Source organism: Oncorhynchus tshawytscha, linkage group LG24 (genome assembly GCF_018296145.1).
Source record: "Oncorhynchus tshawytscha isolate Ot180627B linkage group LG24, Otsh_v2.0, whole genome shotgun sequence".
Lineage (NCBI taxonomy): Eukaryota > Metazoa > Chordata > Actinopteri > Salmoniformes > Salmonidae > Oncorhynchus > Oncorhynchus tshawytscha.
Genome location: NC_056452.1, coordinates 10578896 through 10600161, shown reverse-complemented (window position 1 = coordinate 10600161; position 21266 = coordinate 10578896). Strand labels below are relative to the sequence as shown.

Below are 21266 nucleotides of genomic sequence, written 5' to 3'. Positions count from 1 at the left end.
TCTTGTTTTCTCAGGTGCCAGTAACATAAAATGACCATTAAGCATTATGGGGACCTAGTTTGCATCCCAAATGGCACGCTATTCCCTATGAACGGCACTACCTTTGACCAGGGCCCAAAGTACTCTGGTCAAAAGTAGTGCACTTTATAGGGAATAGGGTGCCATTTGGGATGAATCACTAGTATACTACAACAGTTTTGAGCTATTAAGAGCCGTAAAAAAACTGTTAAGATTAGCGACACACACAAAAAAAGCCAATTTAACCAAATGCTTAATCAGCATTATTCTGTGAGTTGAGTGGACTTCAAAAGAACAAAAATTTAAGCTAATGTGTTTATTTACTCAACAAAGTCTGCTCGAAGTTAGCTGAATTTGAATAAGCTTGTTGAGTAAAATTATACATTCATGTTTGCTCAAAACCACACCCACCATTATCATATTTCCCAGCATGCTCTATTGCAGGTGGATTTGTTTTTTTTCTTTCAATACCTGTGTTTTTGGATGTACTTTGATTGGTTGATCGATCTTATGCAACACAAACATATTTAACATACACTACCATTCAAAAGTTTGGGGTCACTTTGAAATGTCCTTGATTTTGATAGAAAAGCACATTTTTTGTCAATTAAAATAAAATTGATCAGAAATGCAGTGTAGACATTGTTAATGTTGTAAGTGACTATTGCAGCTGAAAATGACTGATTTTGAATGGAATATCTACATAGGCATACAGAGGCCCATTATCAGCAACCATCACTCCTGTGTTCCAATGGCACGTTGTGTTAGCTAATCCAAGTTTATCATTTTAAAAGGCTAATTGATCATTAGAAAACCCTTTTGCAATTATGTTAACACAGCCGAAAACTGTTGTTCTGATTAAAGAAGCAATAAAACTGGCCTTCTTTAGACTAGTTTAGTATCTGGAGCATCAGAATTTGTGGGTTTGATTACAGGCTCAAAATGGCCAGAAACAAAGAACTTTCTTCTGAAACTCGTCAGTCTATTCCTGTTCTGAGTAATGAAGGCTATTCCTTGCGAAAAATTGCCAAGAAACTGAAGATCTCGTTCAATGCTGTGTACTACTCCCTTCACAGAACAGTGCAAACGATCTCTAACCAGAATAGAAAGAGGAGTGGGAGGCCCCAGTGCACAACTGAGCAAGAGGACAAGTACATTAGAGTGTCTAGTTTGAGAAAACAGACGCCTCTCAAGTCCTCAACAGGCAGCTTCATTAAATAGTACCCGCAAAACACCAGTCTCAAAGTCAACAGTAAAGAGGCGACTCCAGGATGCTGGCCTTCTAGGCAAAACAAGGACATTTCTAAGTGACCCCAAACTTTTGAACGGTAGTGTACATTTTTCTAAACTAACTAAACATTTCGAGTTTATATGATTTAGGTAGTCTGAATAATCAATCTTAACTACCCCGGCAGTCATTCTCAATGCAGGTTGCGGTTGATTAAAAGTTCCAGTTGTTGGATATCTTTACTCTGACTGGATTCCAATAAAAATTACACATCACTATGGCTGCGTTTACACCGGCAGCCCAATTCTGATATTTTCTTCCAGTAATTAGTCTTTTGACCAATCAGATCAGCTCTGAAAAATATTTGATATGAAAAGATCTGATGTGATTGGTTAAAGACCAATTAGTGGAAAAAAGATCAGAATTGGGATGCCTGTCTAAATGCAGCCTAAATGCAGCATAATGTGTCTTGCAAGCTTGATGCAGCCTGTAAACCAGGGCTTTCAGACCACTCACTGTGTTAGGGTGTAACTAGGCCCTCAAAGAAAGGCCTTATGATATATGTCATGTGTTGTCAACATTTTTTAGTTTTAAAGATAAAATATTCACTTAGACACTCACTTGGTGAAAGCTACAGGACTGAAAGCCTTTTAATACAATAACCATGTCTCTGTCACTAACAAATACAGTCATGGATGGTAATTACAATTCACTGGAAATGCAAGGCACACTGAGTAATATTTAAATAAGGTAGAATAAATTCTCAAATGGAATTATATATTCACTCAACCTAAAATGTAGTAAACAATTCAATTCAACTATATGCCCAAATGCTGAGTAAACTCACAATCCAGCAGCAATTATACATGAAATCATTATCTTAAAAAAAAAAATGTAAACAGTGTAGTTTAGATCAAACCGTTGAAAACAACAAAACTACGCAATAGTGAAGTTGACTTTAGTTTTGCTGTAGCCTAGTGTTGTCATCCGTGCCAGGCAAGCTGGTACAGTGAGAAGCTGTGCTGCAGCTGGTGAGGGAGGATGGTGCATGGGGGGCTGTGGTTTGTGGGGACTGGGACAAGGGGGGTTTATGGGGACGGTAAGGGGCCAATAGGGGCCCGGGCCTCTGCTGTGTGTCTAATGACTGCCTTATGGGAAAGCCCCAGTGTGTTAGGAACACTGGCTTATCCCCTACTGGTGGGTTCTGAAGAGATCTGATTTAGGGAGAGTGTTGAGAAAAGAAGGGAGGAAGGAGGGCAAAGAGGAAGGAGAGTCTCCCTCTATCCGTTTCCCTCTCAGTCCCACCTCTATTTCACCTTCCTTTCTCTGTTTCCACCCCTCCCTTCTACATTCCACATCTTTTCCTCTTCAGACTGCCGTCTCATTCTGAAACCCAGGAGCAGGAGTTAGTCAGAGAGAGAGAGAGAGAGACAAGAGGAGAGAAAGGGTACGGCCTTTAGTCTGACCTTTTCTGTCCATACACACACTGCCACACGTATCGAGCACACACACACACACACCTGGGCATTGGAACGCACACACGCACGGAAGCAGAAGCGTGCGCGCGCGCACACACGGGATGTGACATTTTTTTTTTTACATCCGTTTCCTGTTAAAACTATAAGAAAAATGCATAAAATTCAACTTAAATTCACAATACAGAATATGGCCCTATTGCGTTGACTGCTATGGGGCAATGAATTTCTATATACCACAGTCATAGGTCGAATCTCAAACTGGACACTTGGCCCCTAGCTCTTTATCGAGTGGCCACTTGCTGTTGTGTTCGATAGTGATCACTCAAGTCTGCAAGTGTTTTGGCCAAAATGAGCATTGAGACGATGCAAACTCAACGTCCAAACCGCCACTCATCAATATTCTAAATCCATTCGCAAGCATCGTCTCCCGCGATCTGTCTTGAGCATGACTCACTCGCTATGAAACATCGGCACTGGGGCAGACACAGGCGCATAATCTGATAGACAGTGAGAAAGTTGTAATAACAAAATGTTTGAATGTGACAAATATTTGCACAGAACATAGTGTACTCTACAATTACATGAGTGTGTGTGTGTGTGTGTGTGTGTGTGATCAGCATAATATGTAAATATGCACTGGACAAAACATGGAGACACAATGTAAATGAGAGACAAGATAAAAAATGTAAAAATATATACAAATGTGTGTGTGTTGGGTGTGTGTGTGCTATAGCAAAATTCAGCCATGTCTCTGCACATTCTCTCCTGGACAGTTTTTGTTGTAGTGCCCAAAGCCTTGTGCAGTGGTGACAAAGGACACAGTGGGGGTTACAATAGGGGCAGTGGAGGGGGGATTGTCCCCCACACATTCAGTTCAGCACAGGAATGTGGCCCCTAGTACCCCCACATACAGGTCACACAGGTCCCACACACACACACACACACATTCAGAATGCTGTTCACTGACTACAGCTCAGCATTCAACACTATAGTGCCCTCCAAGTTTGTCACCAAGCTCAGGACCCTGGGACTGAACACCTCACTCTGCAACTGGATCCTGGACTTCCTGACGGGCTGACCCCAGGTGGTGAGAGTAGACAACAGCACCTCCACCACACTGACCCGCAAAGCGGGGGCCCCACAGGGGTTTATGCTTTGCCCCCTACTGTACTCCCAGTTTACCCATGATTGTGTGGCCACACACACAATTCCAACTATCATCAAGTTTGCTGACAATATGACGGCGGTAGGCCTGATCACCAATGGCGATGAGACAGCCTACAGGGAGGTGGTCAGAGAACCGGCAGTGTGGTGCCAGGACAACAACCTCTCCCTCAACGTCAGCAAGACCAAGGAGCTGATTGTGGACCACAGGAAACACAGGGGGTGCACACTCCCATCCATATCCACAGAGCCTCAGAGGAAAGGGTCAAGAGCTTCAAGTTCCTCAGTGTCCACGTCACTGAGGACTTAATACGGTCCCCTCACACCAGAACAGTCATGAAGGCAGCACAGCAACGCCTCTTCTTCCTCAAGAGGCTGAAACGATATGGCATGGCCCCTCAGATCCTCAGGAACTTTTACAGCTGCACCATTGAAAGACTGGTTGTATCACCATCTGGTATAGCAACTACACTGCCCCTGACCGAATGGCCCTACAGAGGGTGGTGCAGACGGCCCAGCGCATTACAGAGGGGCGAGCTCCCGACCATCCAGGAAATATATGTTGTGTGACAGCCTGAATTCAAAATGCATTAAATATCATTATTTGTCACACTTCCACACACAAAACCCCTTAAATGTCAGTGTAAACATGTTTTTAAAAATGTTGATGAATTCATAAGAAATAAAAAGCTGACATCTATTGAGTCAAGTCTTCCATCCTTTTCTAATGGAAAGCAAGTTCAGGAGTAAATAGTTGCTTAACAAGTCAATTAAAAAGTTGCATTGACTCACTCAGTGTGCAATAATAGTGTTTAACGGGATTTTTTAAAGTGATTAACTCATCTCTGTACCCCTCATATACAATTATCTGTACGGTACCTCGAGCAGTGAATTTCAAACACAGATTCAACCACAAAGAGGTTTTTCAATGTCTTGCAGAAGAGCACCTATTGGTAGATGAAAAAAAAAATGACATTGACTATCCCATTGAGCATGGTGAACAGTGAAGAGGCGACTCCGGGATGCTTGCCTTCTAGGCAGAGTTCCTCTGTCTAGTGTCTGTGTTATTTTGCCCATCTTGATCTTTTCTTTTTATTGGCCAGTCTGAGATATGGCTTTTTCTTTGCAACTCTGCCTAGAAGGCCAGCATCCCCGAGTCGCCTCTTCACTGTTGACGTTGAGACTGGTGTTTTGCGGGTACTATTTAATGAAGCTGCCAGTTGGGGACTTGTGAGGCGTCTGTTTCTCAAACTAGACACTCTAATGTACTTGTCCTCTTGTTCAGTTGTGCGCTGGGGCCTCCCACTTCTCTTTCTATTCTGGTTAGAGACAGTTTGCATTGTTCTGTGAAGGGAGTAGTACACAGCTTTGTACGAGATCTTAAGTTTCTTGGCAATTTCTCACATAGAATAGCCTTAATTTCTCAGAACAAGAATAGACTGACGAGTTTCAGAAGAAAGTACTTTGTTTCTGGACATTTTGAACCTGTAATCGAACCCACAAATGCTGATGCTCCAGATACTCAACTAGTCTAAGGGCCAGTTTTATTGCTTCTATAATCAGAACAACACTTTTGAGCTGTGCTAATATAATTGCAAAAGGGTTTTCTAATGATCAATTAACCTTTTAAAATTATAAACTTGGATTAGCTAACACAACATGCTATTGGAACACAGGAGTGATGGTTGCTGATAATAGGCCTCTGTACGGCTATGAAAATATTCCATTTTCGTTTTCAGCAACAATAGTCATTTACAACATTAACAATGTCTACACTGTATTTCTGATCAATTTAATGTTATTTGAATTTCTTTCAAAAACAAGGACATTTCTAAGTCGTTCATTTCTAAAACTTTTGATTGGTAGCGTATGTGCGGAAAGAAAATCTATTTAATACATTTCGAATTCAGGCTGTAACACAACCAAATGTGGAATAAGTCAAAGGGTATGAATACTTTCTGAAGGCACTATTATTATTATAATGATGATCATTGCATTGTTGGGAAAGAGCTCTGAAATGATGAATTTCACTGTACTGTTTTACACCTGTTGGACATGGCGAACAAACTTTGAAACTTGAAACACACACACACACACGTCACAATGGTCAGTTCAGAGAGAGCCCCCTGACAAACACCATACCGAAATACAGGGTGTCAATTCTGTTGAACGCTCCATCAAAAAGGAGTGTTTACACAGTTGTAACCATAAACTAAAGCCTTGACATTAGATCTGGGAGTTGTCAGGTCTTGAGCAAGGTTACACATAAGTGCGGCGAGCCACCCCCACTACACAACAAATGTCTGAAGCAGTCATGATAGTGAAGTTGTTTTTTAGGTGGGTCAAAAACAACATTATTTCACGTCGCAATGTGTAAGCTAAACATGCATAGCTTGCTTACCTAAAAATATTTATGTTCCATGATACATGTCCTTTCATATTTGACCAAATTGGATATTCAAAAGGAATGACGTGTTGTGTGTTGTCGTTTGTCCACAGGCTCGTCCTACTACAACAATGTGCGGCCGCTAGCCTATCCCGACGCTGACGCTGTGCTCATCTGTTTCGACATCAGCCGCCCCGAGACACTGGACAGTGTGCTGAAGAAGGTCAGTGAGCTACGAAGCAAAGCCACATGTCTGTGCTACAGTTCAATAAAATATCATATAAAACAGGATTCGCCAACTGGCGGCCCGAATTTGGCCAGTGGGTGGTTTTATTTGGCCCCCCAATGTTTCAGAGCATTGATTTTTTTCTCTCTCTTCATTGTTGGACATAAAAGACTGTAAAAACAACAGGAAATCAGCTCCAAGTGATTTTAATTTTGTAAATCTACTCCGACAGGTTGATCGTATACAAATGTTAGCAAGATTTGAAATGATTGAGATTCTTATTATTGTTTTACGTTTTCGGCTCCGATATTCAAACAAGCAACCTTTAGTTTTTTTTTGGCCCAAAGCTCTAACCTCGAGGCTAAGTAGTTGATGATTCCTTATCTCAAATTATCCTATAGCTCCTTTTAGAACAGTAAGGACCACATATAAAAGAGACACTGCTTGTGAGAACAACGTAGCCGAGACAGGAATGAACAAATATATATATTTTTTTTTAAAGCATGCAGGCTCATCACAGACCCTTAGGTAATGTTCCACCGAAGGCTAGAAGCTAATGTTATGGCCTTTTCTCTCACAAAATGAACACAAAATGAGGTGTAATCCATCCATTATCCCAGCCTTCTTCAAAAAAAATATGCATTTACTTAATAATAAGAGAGAGAAGTTTGGCATTGTTTCCCAAAGTCCTAGCCTCTGTGGTTTCTAATTGGTGGAACTCTCTGGTCTTTCTTTGAGCCACACCATTTGGGACCTACAGATCTACACGTTTTGTTTGAACGATAAAGACTTTGTTGTTTATAGTGTATAGCGAACATCAGTTGTGTGGGCAAGGAATGCCTTTGACTGGGTGGAGTGGACATTCCTAATGTCAAGCCCATCGCTCACCCATGACATCATCAGCATCGCCATTCAGAGATAAAATACCCCACTCTTTGAGTCACGAGACAAAACCGAAGGGGGGGGGGGTACCCCAAAATTCTGATAGAGGTCCACTTGGGGTTCTTGAGGGCTCACTTGACCTGTGACCCTAAATAGATGCCTTGCTAATCTCTTGCCAACAGGCCACGGGTGGGCGTTGAATACACCCCTCTCACAATAGTCCTCCAGAATTGGGCTCTTGACCCCCTGTGATATTTCAAGTGCCAAGTGCTTCTATTTGTCATAGTGGTCAAATCTTTCATACCACTGAAGCCAAACAAAAGCTGTCCCAACAATAAATTCCACTCAAGTGTTAAAGGAAAACTATGATGCAAAATGCATCACACCGGCTGTATTTCTGTAAAGTTATATAACTTGAAAACTTGATTGCTGGCATGCAAATGCTTTTGTGACTATATCAACAATGGACTAATGAAGCAAATACCAAAATATCGTTTTTTTTGGATAGAATTTTCCTTTAAGTATTAAAATGTTAAAGACATTTGGTTTGGTACTTTTGTACACTTTTTAGCCAGTAGTTCTGAAAGTAGCACTCACGAGCCAAAAGTGGTCTCCGAAAACTGCGTACTACGTTACATATGTGCACCACGTCCTTGCTCTCGCTCTCTGCTGTGTCCACTGAGCCTGCCCTGCAACCTCATTGGATAATGCTGGGCAGGCCTCTTGCTAGCTGTCACTCAAATGTAACAGTGGCTTTCAAACTAGGGATTTCGTGGCTAATTGAGGTGAAACAGTAATTCTGCTCATAGATTATGCCTGTATGAACTTCACATTGACACATCCAGTCCAAAGCAGGAGGTTTAGAAAATACTTTCATAGTCGCCAAAGTACCAGAGCATGTCTAAGTGACAAGTGTTAAGTGAGGACACATGGTATCAGTAATTTTGTATTACTAATCAGTGATTCTGTCACTGTAAAGCTTTCCTGCTTTCTTCACACAGCATTTCTGTGTGACCTCAAATCTTCCTCTGTATCCGGCAACATCCTTCTATCTCTGCCACTCTTTCTTTCCTCTCAACTCTACCCCCTTGTCCTCACCTCCCTCCGTCCCTGTGGGATCCTATGATGGGATCGGTATTCCCAGAGCCCAATTCCCATTCTGTTCCCTTCTCCCCAAAGTGTGCCCTTGTTAATTTCCCCTCACTAATCTAATGCTTTTGTATCTTTGAGAGGGGGACGGGGGGGAATGAACACTTTGGGTGAGAAGGGGGGAGAATCGAAAAAGCAACTGGAGACTCTTGAGAGTATGATGTGGCAGCTGTCGCACCCAGTCCTCAGGCTTCCTCCCAGACCTCAGTACAGTACAGATCATCTTGTATCTCCCATAGTCTCACACACACACACACACACACACACACACACACACACACACACACACACACACACACACACACACACACACACACACACACACACACACACGGGGGCTAGAAACAAAGACACTATCCAACTAGCATATTTAATACATACTGCTTATGTAATAGACCTGTTGACCGTGTGTGCTGTAATCTCCTGTTTGATCAACCAGTGGCTCAGCTGTACTGCTACCAGGAATCAGAGAATGTTATTGAAGCAGAGCATAGGCCTAGATTTGATTTAAATGTTATTGAAGCAAAGAACACATGTTAAGGGTAATAATGTAATACATGGAATGAGATACACACTGATCAGACGTTTTCCTACTGGCCTTGGGAACATGTCCTAATAGTTACGTAATAAGGAAATGCTGCCTACGTTTCCGTTTTCAGGCAAAACATTTACTGGAATGAGGAAGTGAAACTACCATTAGAGGGGCTTCAAGTGCAATTTGTAAAATGTTATCTTCAGTACATATCATTGTTGCGCATCACCAATCATTTCTGTCGTTAACCATTCTCATCCTTCGAAATGAAAATGGACAATTCACTCTGCTCTTTGTCTGTTATTCACTCTCTGTTTGGCTTTAATTAACCTTTTATACTGAACAAAAATATATACGCAACATGTAAAGTGTTGGTCCCATGTTTCATGAACTGAAATAAAAGATCCCAGAAATGTTCCATATGCACAAAAAGCTTATTTCTCTCAAATGTTGTGCACAAATGTTTTTACATCCCTGTTAGTGAGCAATTCTCCTTTTCCAAGATAATCCACCCACCTGACTGGTGTGGCATTATCAAGAAGCTGATTACACAGCATGATCATTACACAGGTGCACCTTGTGCTGGGGGACAATAAAAGTCCACTTTAAAATGTGCAGTTGTGTCACACAACACAATGCTTGCAATTGGCATGCTGACAGCAGAGCTGTTGCCAGAGAATTTAATGTTAATTTCTCCACCATAAGCTGCCTCAAACATTGTTTTAGAGAATTTGGCAGTACGTCTAACTGGCCTCACAACCGCAGACCACGTGGATGCCGTTGTGTGGGTGAGCGGTTTGCTGATGTCAATGTTGTGAGCAGAGTGCCCCATGGTGGCGGTGGGGTTATGGTATGGGCAGGCATAAGCTACGGACTATGAAAAAAAATAGCATTTTATCAATGGCAATTTTGAATGCACAAAAATATCGTGACGAGATCATGAGGCCCATTTTTTAAAATGGTATCTGTGACCAACAGATGCATATCTGTATTGCCAGTCATGTGAAATCCATAGATTAGGGCCTATTGAGTTGATTTCAATTGACAAATTTCCTCATATGAACTGCAACTCAGTGAGATCAATTCAATTGTTCAACGTTGCGTTTATATTTCTATTCAGTATATAAAACACAATGACCCTGCCTCTTGGCCCTTGTGACTTGTCTAGGTCTTCACCAGTACGTCTTCAACAGAAAGCCCTTATCCAAGACAACAGCACATGATGACTAACACTAATGAACAGAGCCCATAATCACGTGGACGGTCGTCTACAAGAAAGGCATTGTTTGTATTGAGTAGAAACAGAGAGGTATCATTCAACGGATAATGTGAAGCGATATTGTAAGCAGTCAAGAGATATAGGGTGAGTGAGACAGAGAGACAGACCAGCACAGACAGTAGGGAGAATAGCTACCCAGTACAGAGTGTGACATGTCGACATTGAGACTTGTCTGCTTCATAATGTGTGTTGTTATTCTTTCTGATGGAACTCTGAGGGAGTGTTGTCTGGATGTGGTTGTGGTTACTGAAGCTGTGAGCTCATAGCGGACAGAACTCGTGCTCCGTTCCATTCTTCAGTTGTCATGTGGAAACTTGTTCCAATGGACAGTGTGTTATTTCAATGGCCATTGAGTTATTGTAGTGATAACATACCCATACAATGTAAATAACATTAACTGAACGAGATAAACATATTTTCTCCAAGTTTCATATATTTAAAATCGATATGTTTTGGATATTGGTGCTCACCTGTTACGCTCGGTTCTGACTAGTTTCTTCCTCTTGATCCACAGTGGCAGGGGGAGGCGCAGGAGTTCTGTCCTAACGCCAAGGTGGTATTGGTGGGCTGTAAGCTGGACATGCGGACGGACCTCAACGTGCTGAGAGAGCTGTCCAAACTCAGACTCATCCCCGTCACTCATGAACAGGTCAGGACGGACTGTTTCTCACGACTGAGCCAATCCATGCCAAGCTGTCCTGTGCTGGTCTGGTAACGCACCCATTGTAGTCCCTGGAACTGTGCATGGAAGTACAATGTGAAAGGAAAATATCATAGCAAACAGTACGCTTTAGCCGAGGGTGTTATGAAAAATGGATGGCAATGCCAGTAGCTGTTCACTTGTAAACTGCGATGGAATAACACCTTCAGAACATTGTCGTTAGCATGACATAGTAACACCTGTCAAAACAGGTCAAATAAAACGTGAGGCTATTTCTTGGCAGAACTTTAGCTAGGAACTATGAGTACGTTGGGGACTATGGCGTCCCAAATGGGGTCTGATAAAAAGGGAATAGGGTGCCATTTGGGATGTAGCCAATGTGATAATGTGACACACTGTTCTGGAAACATTGCTCTACTTTTGTATATATATTTTTTTATATTTTTGTTCACCGCTCTTACCTACATTATGCCTGTTGTTTCTCTCCTCTTTGGGTTGGTCGTCAGTAAAGATGTAGAGCTGTTCTCAGGTGTGTGCCCAGTGTAAGCAGATAGACACACCTGGCATGGTTAAAGCACAAACAGACATGCCTCTACGGTATAAACTTGTTGATATGTACCGGTTCACACTGTGTAAACATGTGTGCACAACTGCTCTTTCACAGCTCACACACACACGCAAAAGCTTGCGCACACACAAAGCTACGGCACAGACATTTGCATCTGTGATGCCCTAATGCAGACATTCTATTAGCTATGGCAAAACACCTAAAAACACCTAAACTCAGCAAAAAAAGAAATGTCCTCTCACTGTCAACTGTGTTTATTTTCAGCAAACTTAACATGTGTAAATATTTGTATGAACATAACAAGATTCAATAACAGACATAAACGGAACAATTTCCACAGACATGTGACTAACAGAAATTGAATAATGTGTCCCTGAACAAAGGGGGGGGTCAAAATAAAAAGTAAGTGTCAGTATCTGGTGTGGCCACCAGCTGCATTAAGTGCTGCAGTGCATCTTCTCCTCATGGACTGCACCAGATTTGCCAGTTCCTGCAGTGACATGTTACCTCACTCTTCCACCAAGGCACCTGCAAGTTCCCAGACATTTCTGGGGGGGATGGCCCTAGCCCTCACTCTCCGATCCAACAGGTCCCCAGAAGTGCTCAATGGGATTGAGATCTGGGCTCCTCGCTGGCCATGGCAGAACACTGACATTTCTGTCTTGCAGGAAACCATACACAGAACGAGCAGTATGGCTGGTGGCACTGTCATGCTGGAGGGTCATGCCAGGATGAGCCTGCAGGAAGGGTACCACATCAGGGAGGAGGATGTGTTCCCTGTAACGCACAGCATTGAGATTGCCTGCAATGACAACAATCTCAGTCCGATGATGCTGTGACACACCGCCCCAGATTATGACAGACCCTCCACCTCGATACCGCTCCAGAGTACAGGCCTCGGTGTAACGCTAATTCCTTCGGCAATAAACACGAATCCGACCATCACCCCTGGCGAGACAAAACTGCGACTCATCAGTGAAGAGCACTATATGCGAGTCCTGTCTGGTCCAGCGACGGTGGGTTTGTGCCCATTGCCGGTGATGTCTGGTGAGGACCTGCCTTACAACAGGCCTACAAGCCCTCAGTCCAGCCTCTCTCAGCCTATTGCAGACAGTCTGGGCACTGATGGAGGGATTGTGCGTTCTTGGTGTAACTCAGGCAGTTGTTGTTGCCATCCTGTACCTGTCCTGCAGGTGTGATGTTCAGATGTACCGATCCTGTGCAGGTGTTGTAACACGTGGTCTGCCACTGCGAGGACGATCAGCTGTCTGTCCTGTCTCCCTGTACCGCTGTCTTAGGTGTCTCACAGTACGGACATTGCAATTTATTGCCCTGGCCACATCTGCAGTCCTCATGCCTCCTTGCAGCATGCCTAAGGCACGTTCACAGATGAGCAGGGACCCTGGGCATCTTTCTTTTGGTGTTTTTCAGAGTCAGTAGAAAGGCCTCTTTAGTGTCCTAAGTTTTCATAACTGTGACCTTAATTGCCTACCGTCTATAAGCTGTTAATGTCTTAATGACCGTTCCACAGGTGCTTGTTCATTAATTGTTTATGGGTCCTTGAAAAAGCATGGGAAACAGTGTTTAAACCTTTTACAATGAAGATCTGTGAAGTTATTTGGATTTAAAAAATATAAAAAAGTGTCCACTTCTACTAGCTACTGTTCTCAGAGCGTTCATGTAACATAGCATTAACATTCTGATATGTTCCAATACATAAAACTCTAACTCGGCATAGAGGTAAACTAAAACACACTTTTTTGAACTGAGGGCACCTACTGTGCATTAATATAACTGTATGTTCTAATATGTACACAGTATTCCAGTTCTGAAAATGCCATTTAGTTCAAATAGTTTCTCAAATATGAAAGCATACAGTACAGAGCCTAAGAGTTGATACCAGGGAGTGAGACAAACACTAAGTGGAACAATTTAATTGTTTTGTTTCAATGTCCTCCGGCAATAACAGAGAGGGACGGACTGACGGACTCGGGAGGCTGTGAATTTTAATGGCCTATTTTCATGTTAATGTTATTTACGAGTTGACAATTCTTTAAACACTAAGTCACATCCCTATTTTCTCCAGAGAGGAGCTTGGGAAGAAATGTCCTTGGCATGCCAGTCAATTACAGCAGAGTAGACACACGACGGGAAACAGTAACAACGCAGACAAAAAAACAGATATATTAAGATCATCAAACTGCTTATGAAACCATTACTAAGATCATGAAAAACAACTACCAAAAAAAACAAATGTAATCATGAAACCAATTTCATTGAGCAAACCCAATTGAGTTGCCAATCAGGAGGGACCGGTTATCAGGTTACGTTAATGTCACTTTGCTCGATTTCCTCAGTCTTAACTGAAGCTCCACAAAACACTCTGAGCTCAGAACTCGCTCGCTGTCCTCAAAGAGCCTCGATCAAAGGGCACCGCTGCCTGTAATGCAAATCAACTGCCAGCAATTTAAGATTTACAACTTGCTGTCCAATTCAATCCCAAAGGAATCCGCTCGTCACAAGGGTGAATCGCGGATGAACCCGACGACTTCTGCCATAATCTGCTTAGGGTCTAAGCAGAGACTTAAATGTTGCCCGTTTCCTTCTGTATGAATGAATTCTCACAACGAACATATTGCAGAGATATAATAATCATAATACTGCTGTGTGTCTGGGGATTGTTCCCTCACTGAATGGAACATGGCATGTATTCTACCAAGTGACGTGATGACGTGGAGAGGATCTGTGTCTGCATCACGTACTCTCACTACTAGTGTCCCACAGGGCTAAGGTCTAGGCACTCTCCTCTTCTCTCTATACACCAAGTGACTCAGCTCCGTCATGTCCTCACATGCTCTCTCCTATCATTGTTATGCCGATGACACTCAACTACTTTTCGCCTCCCGCCTTCTGACACCCAGGTGGCGACGCGCATCCAGGTTTGGCCGGGGTAGGCCATCATTGTAAATAAGAATTTGTTCTGATCTGACTTGCCTAGTTAAAAAATGTAAAAACCTGAACGTTCTGCCACCTCTGGTCCCTTGACTCCCACTCAGCCCAGTCCAAGCTCTTCTGTCCTGGCACCCCAATGGTGAAACCAAAGCTAGAAGAGCTGAGTCCCTACCCATCTTCCGAAAACATCTGAAACCCTACCGCTTCAAGAAGCCTTTCGTGAACTAACACTCGCAATTTACATTTTTCCCCCTCACTAGCTCTGACTTGGCTTATGGCTCCTTTATTGAGGAAAAATGTACTTACTATGACTGTGATATGTGGTTGTCCTACCTAGCTATCTTAAGATGAATACAGTCACTCTGGATAAGAATGTATGCTAAATGACAAATTAAAATGTTATCACTTAATCAGTGATTGGTGTTGTAACCAAATGAGGGGGAGAAGGAGAGAGAGAGAACCAGTGACCCAACTCATCTCTCGGAGATAATGGGCCCATTCCAGGTGGTCTTTTTTTGTGGAGCACATCTCAGAAGATCGCTTTATCATACCAATGCGTTCCTGAGACGTTAAACACTGTGAGATCTGAATCTGTGCAGCAAGACACTAATAAAGATGACCTGGAACGCAACAAGGGTCTGCATAGACCAGAGCGATACGTTTATGTGACTAGATGGGATTTATTAAAATGAGCAGTATGAAACATACATAGATTTTTATCTGCATCGTTGTAGACATTGAATCCCATAAAAAATATATCACAAATGTTATTATTGTCACATATACCAGATAGGTGCAATGGATGTTTTGTTTTACAGGGCCAGCCATAGTAGTACAGCACCCCTGGTGCAAATTAGGGTTAAGTGCCTTGCTCAAGGGCGTACCGGCGACCTTTCGGTTATTGGCCCAGTGCTCTAACCACTAGGCTACCTGCCACCCGTAAAATAAGCCATGAAATATGCCGTGTGTGTTTGAATCCACATTCTCTCTCTACCTCATATTAATTCACTCTCTCTTCCTATAAAACCTCCACTGTCTTGTGTTCTCACCCTTGTCAAAAGTGTCAATTCTAATTTCTTAACGTGACTCTTCATCTCTCTCCATCTCCAGGGCACTACCCTGGCGAGGCAGATCGGCGCTGTGGCCTACACAGAGTGCACGTCTAAGTACTCGGAGAACAGCGTCCGCGATGTCTTCCACGTCACCACCCTGACCTCTGTAACGCGCCTCCACCGGCCCCAGCTAAAACGCAGCGGCTCGCGCCGCGGCCTCAAGCGGGTCTCCCAGCAACCGCCCCGGACTGAGGTTCTGGAGCACCCCCCCGCCATGAGAAAGAACCGGGCCAAGAGCTGTGTACTCATGTAGGGGGTCGGACTAGCCAGACTGTACCAACTGACCCAAACGATGTACAAAAAGAGACAATGTATATTATAAATGTACTTTATTTATTGGTTGAAATCTTTTTGCCGCTGCAAAATGAATGCAGGTCATTGCAGCGATGATGACGATTTTCCTTTTTAAAACCATCAACCTGTGGAGAAAGAACAACGGAGGAACGGACAAAAACGTGGATTTGTTGGCTATAGGAAGAGAGTGAGAGAAAATGAGGGGATGAATGAGGTCATGAAAAAAAAGGAATGAAGCGGTTGGGAAAACTCAGACGAGCCAATTGTAATGAGATGGTCCTGGAATTATTTTCTATTCTGTCCTGTCTTGTCCTGAGATGGCATTTTATGTAAGTGTTTAACTAAACGAAGCACAAAAAGATGCACACAAAGTGTACCGACTTAAATGTCAGGGAATTATGTTATTATTCCATCTGAGACAACGAGATGAAGCTTAACAAACCAAGGTTTCGTGCCCAGAGCGACAAAAAAAACAAAAAACAATGGGCCAACGTGACACACATTTTCTAAACCCACACAAGTGCTTTGGAGGGGAAAAAAACGTAACAAATCACTGACACCACATAACATTGATGTGTTACTGAAAATTAACATTTCGTATTTGAACAATTACATTTGAGGGAAATCTCAGAAGGAAAACAGTTATAACACAGTTTTTGCTATATGTCTTGCTGTATGTGTGATGCTGAAATAAAGTAACTTTCTCTGCTAAATGAAGAGAATTCAACCCTGGTTTTATTATTTGTTAACATGACTGTAATCCATCCAGCTCCCTCAGCATCTAAAAGACACAGAGACCAGAAACATACATTGTTTTGAATAAGTGAGATAAAGAATTAGATTTGGTACCATGAAAATACCCAACCCACAACATTGCCTTAATGTTAACTTCAAGTTGTTGGCCTTAACATGCTATTGCTACATAGCCAGCCATGTATAAACCACATAACACTGACAATGTCATCTTTTCTCACAATAGCTGATACACAGGTAACTGCCAAAATAAAGGAAACACCAACATAGTGCCTTAATAGGCCGTTGGGCCACCACGAGCCGCCAGAACAGCTTCAATGATTCTACAAGTGTATGGAACTCTATTGGAGGGATGTGACACCATTCTTCCATGAGAAATTCCATAATTTTGTGTTTTTGTTGATGGTGGTGGAAAACACTGTCTCAGGCGCCTCTCCAGAATCTCCTTTAAGTGTTCAATTGTGTTGAGATCTGGTGATTGACACACACACACACACAATGCTCATTTGAGACCCCTCTTTCAAACCCACTGAGATCTCAGAGTACATGACCCTAAGCATTATGGGACGTTAATTGCTTAATTAACTCAGGAACCACACGTGTGGAAGCATTTGCTTTCAATATATGTTGTATCCTTCATTTACTCACGTGTTTCCTTTATTTTGGCAGTTACTTGTATTTGATTCAGTCAACCAGAACTGAAATACTAGAATTCCAGCTTTGAAACATCGAGTTACTCTCGAAGTCAAAAAGCCTTGTTCAGAAAAGGAGGCCAACAACAGTATAGCACATCCAGTTAAATTCTAGGGCTTCAATCTAAACTATTGTTCTATCGTAACATTACACATATAGATTGGTGCCTAGTCAGTAGACTTGAGCCCTCTAGTGTGACATTTTCTAGTGCTCACAGCTCACCACAGTTTCTCCTCCTAAATCCTTCCCCCACCTCTCTCCCTCCATGCAGTGGAGCCCCCCCAGCAAGTTACCGCCTCTGTGAGCAGTGTCATTTCACAAAGTGACAGTTCACAGCGTCACCGCGATGTCTCCATGCGGCTTGGAGTGCGAGGTCGCGCGGTGCGCCCAAGGCAAGGCCAGTGTTGGCCTCCAGTCACAGAGACTTACTCTGGTATTGCAAGCCATGGTCTTGTGTCACGGTCTAAGCTTTCACCAGAGCTTTTAATAAACCCATTATGGGCCACACTTGTGCATATACAGTGTTTTGTTGATCCTTTTTTAATGTGTTTGTCATTGGGGTGAGCGCAGTGTTTGGCAAGTGACTTTAGACAAAGATACTTATGTTTTCGTGACTACATTCTACTCCATAACCTAAAGCTAGTCAATCAACTACAACACACTGTCCACTCTGCAACCCAGAACTAGTCAGCTCCAACACATTCTACTCCCTAACGCAGTACTAGTAGGTTCTAGTTCATCAGTACTAGTCAGCTCCAAAACCTCCAATAACATAATACTAGTCAACTCAATCATCTAATTCTTCACCCTAGAGCTACTGTTTACACTAATGCAGTCATTAACCCCTTGCCTGAGCCTTCAGCAAACATTCAGATGACAAACTTCCATTCTGTCTGCCCTCACCTTGTTGTCTTGTCCCTTTCCTTTACCCCAAGGCTAGTGGCCATGTTTAGCAAACACTCACCCCATCTCCTCTTCTTCTTGCTGCTCCTCTTTGTCCTCTATGTGACTCTACTTGATCCGCCTGAAGCGGCTAGTGTTCCTACAGTGTGGACCACAGTCTGTTCACAATTGTGTCATTGGGGTCAATGCCATTCGAATTCCAGTCACTTCAGCAACAGCATTGCACTCATCTGGGTCGGGCTTAGGAGAGAAAACAAAAGAAAATGGTCAGAAACTGAGTGAAACAAGGTTTCTGAACTTGTGCAATAATAACTAAATGCATGAGTTTGTTGAATCACCTGCCAGCTCTGTCTAATGTGCGGGGGGGGGATCAACCTCCAGTCAGTAACCCTCATTAGGATGTGTTTGCTCATTGGCTTAGAAACAGCTCTTTGGCCGGCTTACCTTGGTTAGGGCCTTGTGGCTCGCACCTCTAGCGTGCCTCTTGTTGGTCTCAGCTTCGACACACTCACCCAAAAACCACGAGGCCAGTTCAGTTCTACCTCCTCTGTCACCTCCACCCTGTGAATCACTGTCCATGTACAGACAACAATTTTTTAAATTATTGTTATTTTTAAATATGAGGCACACACATTGGGCCAGTAACCGAAAGGTTGCTGGATCGAATCCCAGAGCTGACAAGGTAAAAATCTGTCGTTCTGCCCCTAAACAAGGAAGTTAACCCACTGTTCCCCCGGGCTGACGAAGACGTGGATGTCGATTAAGGTAGCCCCCCCCGCACCTCTCTGATTCAGAGGGGTTGGGTTAAATGCGGAAGACACATTTCAGTTGAAGGCATTCAGTTGTACAACTGACTAGGTATCCCCCTTTCCCTTAATGCCTTATGATACACTTCTAGTGCATTTGCTATAAACTGTTAGACAGTAGTTACAAGATTCCTATAATACATTCAATGTTACTGAGAATTTGACAGATAAAATAAGCCTTTATAATATTATAAAGTAAAGAAAGCCACAATATAGTGAATAAATAGGTAGTTCCACGATTAGATTTTGAAAATGTTTCACTTATTTAATGTGATTAGTAATTCATTTGCGTTTGTCCCTCAGGTTTAAGGTCAACCCTGTAACATGAACTGAACACTCATTTTAATAGTGTAGAAATTCTTTCAAAGGGAATAGTTTAAGAAACATTGAACATCTAATAGTTACCCATACTGCAGATAGGTTTAAAACATTTCTAGTCTATCAGTCCCAAGTCAAATCAGACTATGAGTCCGATTTTCATGTATCTGCTTGGCAAGCCCTCATATTTAGTCTCACATTGAAGCGTGTTACCGTTTTCTTTTCAGGACAACTAGGACTACAGGTAAAATGTAAACTAATTTGACATAAAAAGTTAAATTCACGAGTTTAATTGACAAATGTCACTAACAATGAGATCCGCCAAACAAAAACCTTGTAAAAAAAGGCATTCATAAGAATACTGTAAGCATAAACATGAGACAGAACCAATGATGGTGGAATAAGGAAGATGTCTTACTCAGGCTGTTTACCATTGGAAAAAAACAGTCACACATACACACCAAGTTGTCAACATGCCCCACAGGACTGAGCACCAGACTGCGTGTCTGTGTACGTATGTAACAGTATAACCTTAGACCTTCCCCTCGCCCATACCCGGGCACGAACCAGGGACCCTCTGCACACATCAACAACAGTCACCCACGAAGCATCGTTACCCATCGCTCCACAAAAGCCGCGGCCCTTGCAGAGCACGAGGAACAACTACTTCAAGGTCTCAGAGCAAGTGACGTCAACGATTGAAACGCTATTTAGTGCGCACCACCGCTAACGAAGCTAACCATTTCACATCCGTTACACTCACCCCCCTTTTGACCTCCTCCTTTTCCGCAGCAACCAGTGATCCGAGTCAACAGCATCAATGTAACAGTATAACTTTAGACCGTCCCCTCGCCCGAACCAGGGAGCCTCTGCACACATCGCTCCACAAATGCATCGTTACCCATCGCTCCACAAAAGCCGCGGCCCTTGCAGAGTACGAGGAACAACTACTTCAAGGTCTCAGAGCAAGTGACGTCGCCGATTGAAACGCTATTTAGCGCGCACCGCTAACTAAGCTAGCCGTTTCACATCCATTACACTCGCCCCCCTTTTGACCTTCCTCCTTTTCCGCAGCAACCAGTGATCCGGGTCACGGCACCAGTGTAACAGATGTATAATGTACTCTCCATGCGTTGTGTTTTCTCAAAATAAATCACTTCGGCCAGTGGTCCCAGTTAGGCATTTATTTCTGTTGTTAAATGGGAAACAGCACGTTAGTTGTGCAGGGCTTAACGGTATTGAAGGCTGTCGATGGCAAAATCCCTTGCATCACATTTTCATACTGGGCGAACAAAATACAAAAATACAATACAAAATAGAACATGTGTAAATACCTGTTGTTAAATGGGAAACAGCACGTTAAATTGTGCAGGGCTTAACGATATTGATGGCTGTGGATGGCAAAATCTGTAGCATGAAGACAACTGTGTTAGCAGTGGATTACGTGACCATTACATCGGTGTATGCTAGCTAACACACTTATTTACAGCAATCATATGCCAAAGCACATCCCAGAAAGCCCCTCAATCCCTAACAGGTACCATATACCCACACATGTATAAATCAGTAACGTACAGCAAACTTGTACACATTGTAAAATAGAAAACAGTATTCAGAACTTGACCTACCCCTTGCATCACATTTTCATACGGGGGAGACCTGCCTGACGTTCGCGATCTCCCCCTATCTGCAAGCGGGGCCAATCACAACACACCTTATTGTTATCAGAGTTGAACTAACCAGTAAGAATGCTTGAACATTAAATACACATTTCTTTAGAGGCAAGTGGAAACATAACCAACCCTGTTACACATACACACAGTCGGATGCTAGAGGGAGGGAGGCGTGTATTGTCTACCTACAT

At 42.9% G+C, this 21266-nt stretch overlaps 1 protein-coding gene and 1 long non-coding RNA gene across 5 annotated transcripts in view; one reads left to right on the top strand and one right to left on the bottom strand.

Annotated features, from left to right (window-relative positions):
• Positions 1 to 16642, top strand: part of LOC112223765 (rho-related GTP-binding protein RhoN) — a 69478-nt gene extending 52836 nt beyond the window's left edge. Inside the window, exons 3-5 of one of the 2 annotated variants that reach the window (XM_024386952.2) lie at positions 6388 to 6497; positions 10857 to 10991; positions 15634 to 16642. In XM_024386952.2, coding sequence (XP_024242720.1) covers positions 6388 to 6497; positions 10857 to 10991; positions 15634 to 15888 — 500 coding nt within the window. In that variant the 3' untranslated portion in view covers positions 15889 to 16642. The remainder of the gene's footprint in view (positions 1 to 6387; positions 6498 to 10856; positions 10992 to 15633) is intronic. The other variant, XM_024386953.2, reaches the window with a different exon arrangement.
• Positions 1892 to 21086, bottom strand: LOC121840669. Of its 3 annotated transcripts, none has more exons than XR_006079788.1 (7): positions 21031 to 21086; positions 20737 to 20809; positions 18723 to 18849; positions 18340 to 18518; positions 11465 to 11563; positions 10813 to 11080; positions 1892 to 2632 (listed from the first exon to the last, which is right to left on the bottom strand). It is a non-coding gene; the product is annotated as an uncharacterized LOC121840669 (long non-coding RNA). The 3 variants fall into 3 exon arrangements; XR_006079790.1 differs by having other exon boundaries at positions 11469 to 11563; XR_006079789.1 differs by lacking the exons at positions 1892 to 2632; positions 10813 to 11080; positions 11465 to 11563 and adding an exon at positions 16579 to 16710.
• Between the last annotated feature and the right edge of the window lie 180 nt (positions 21087 to 21266).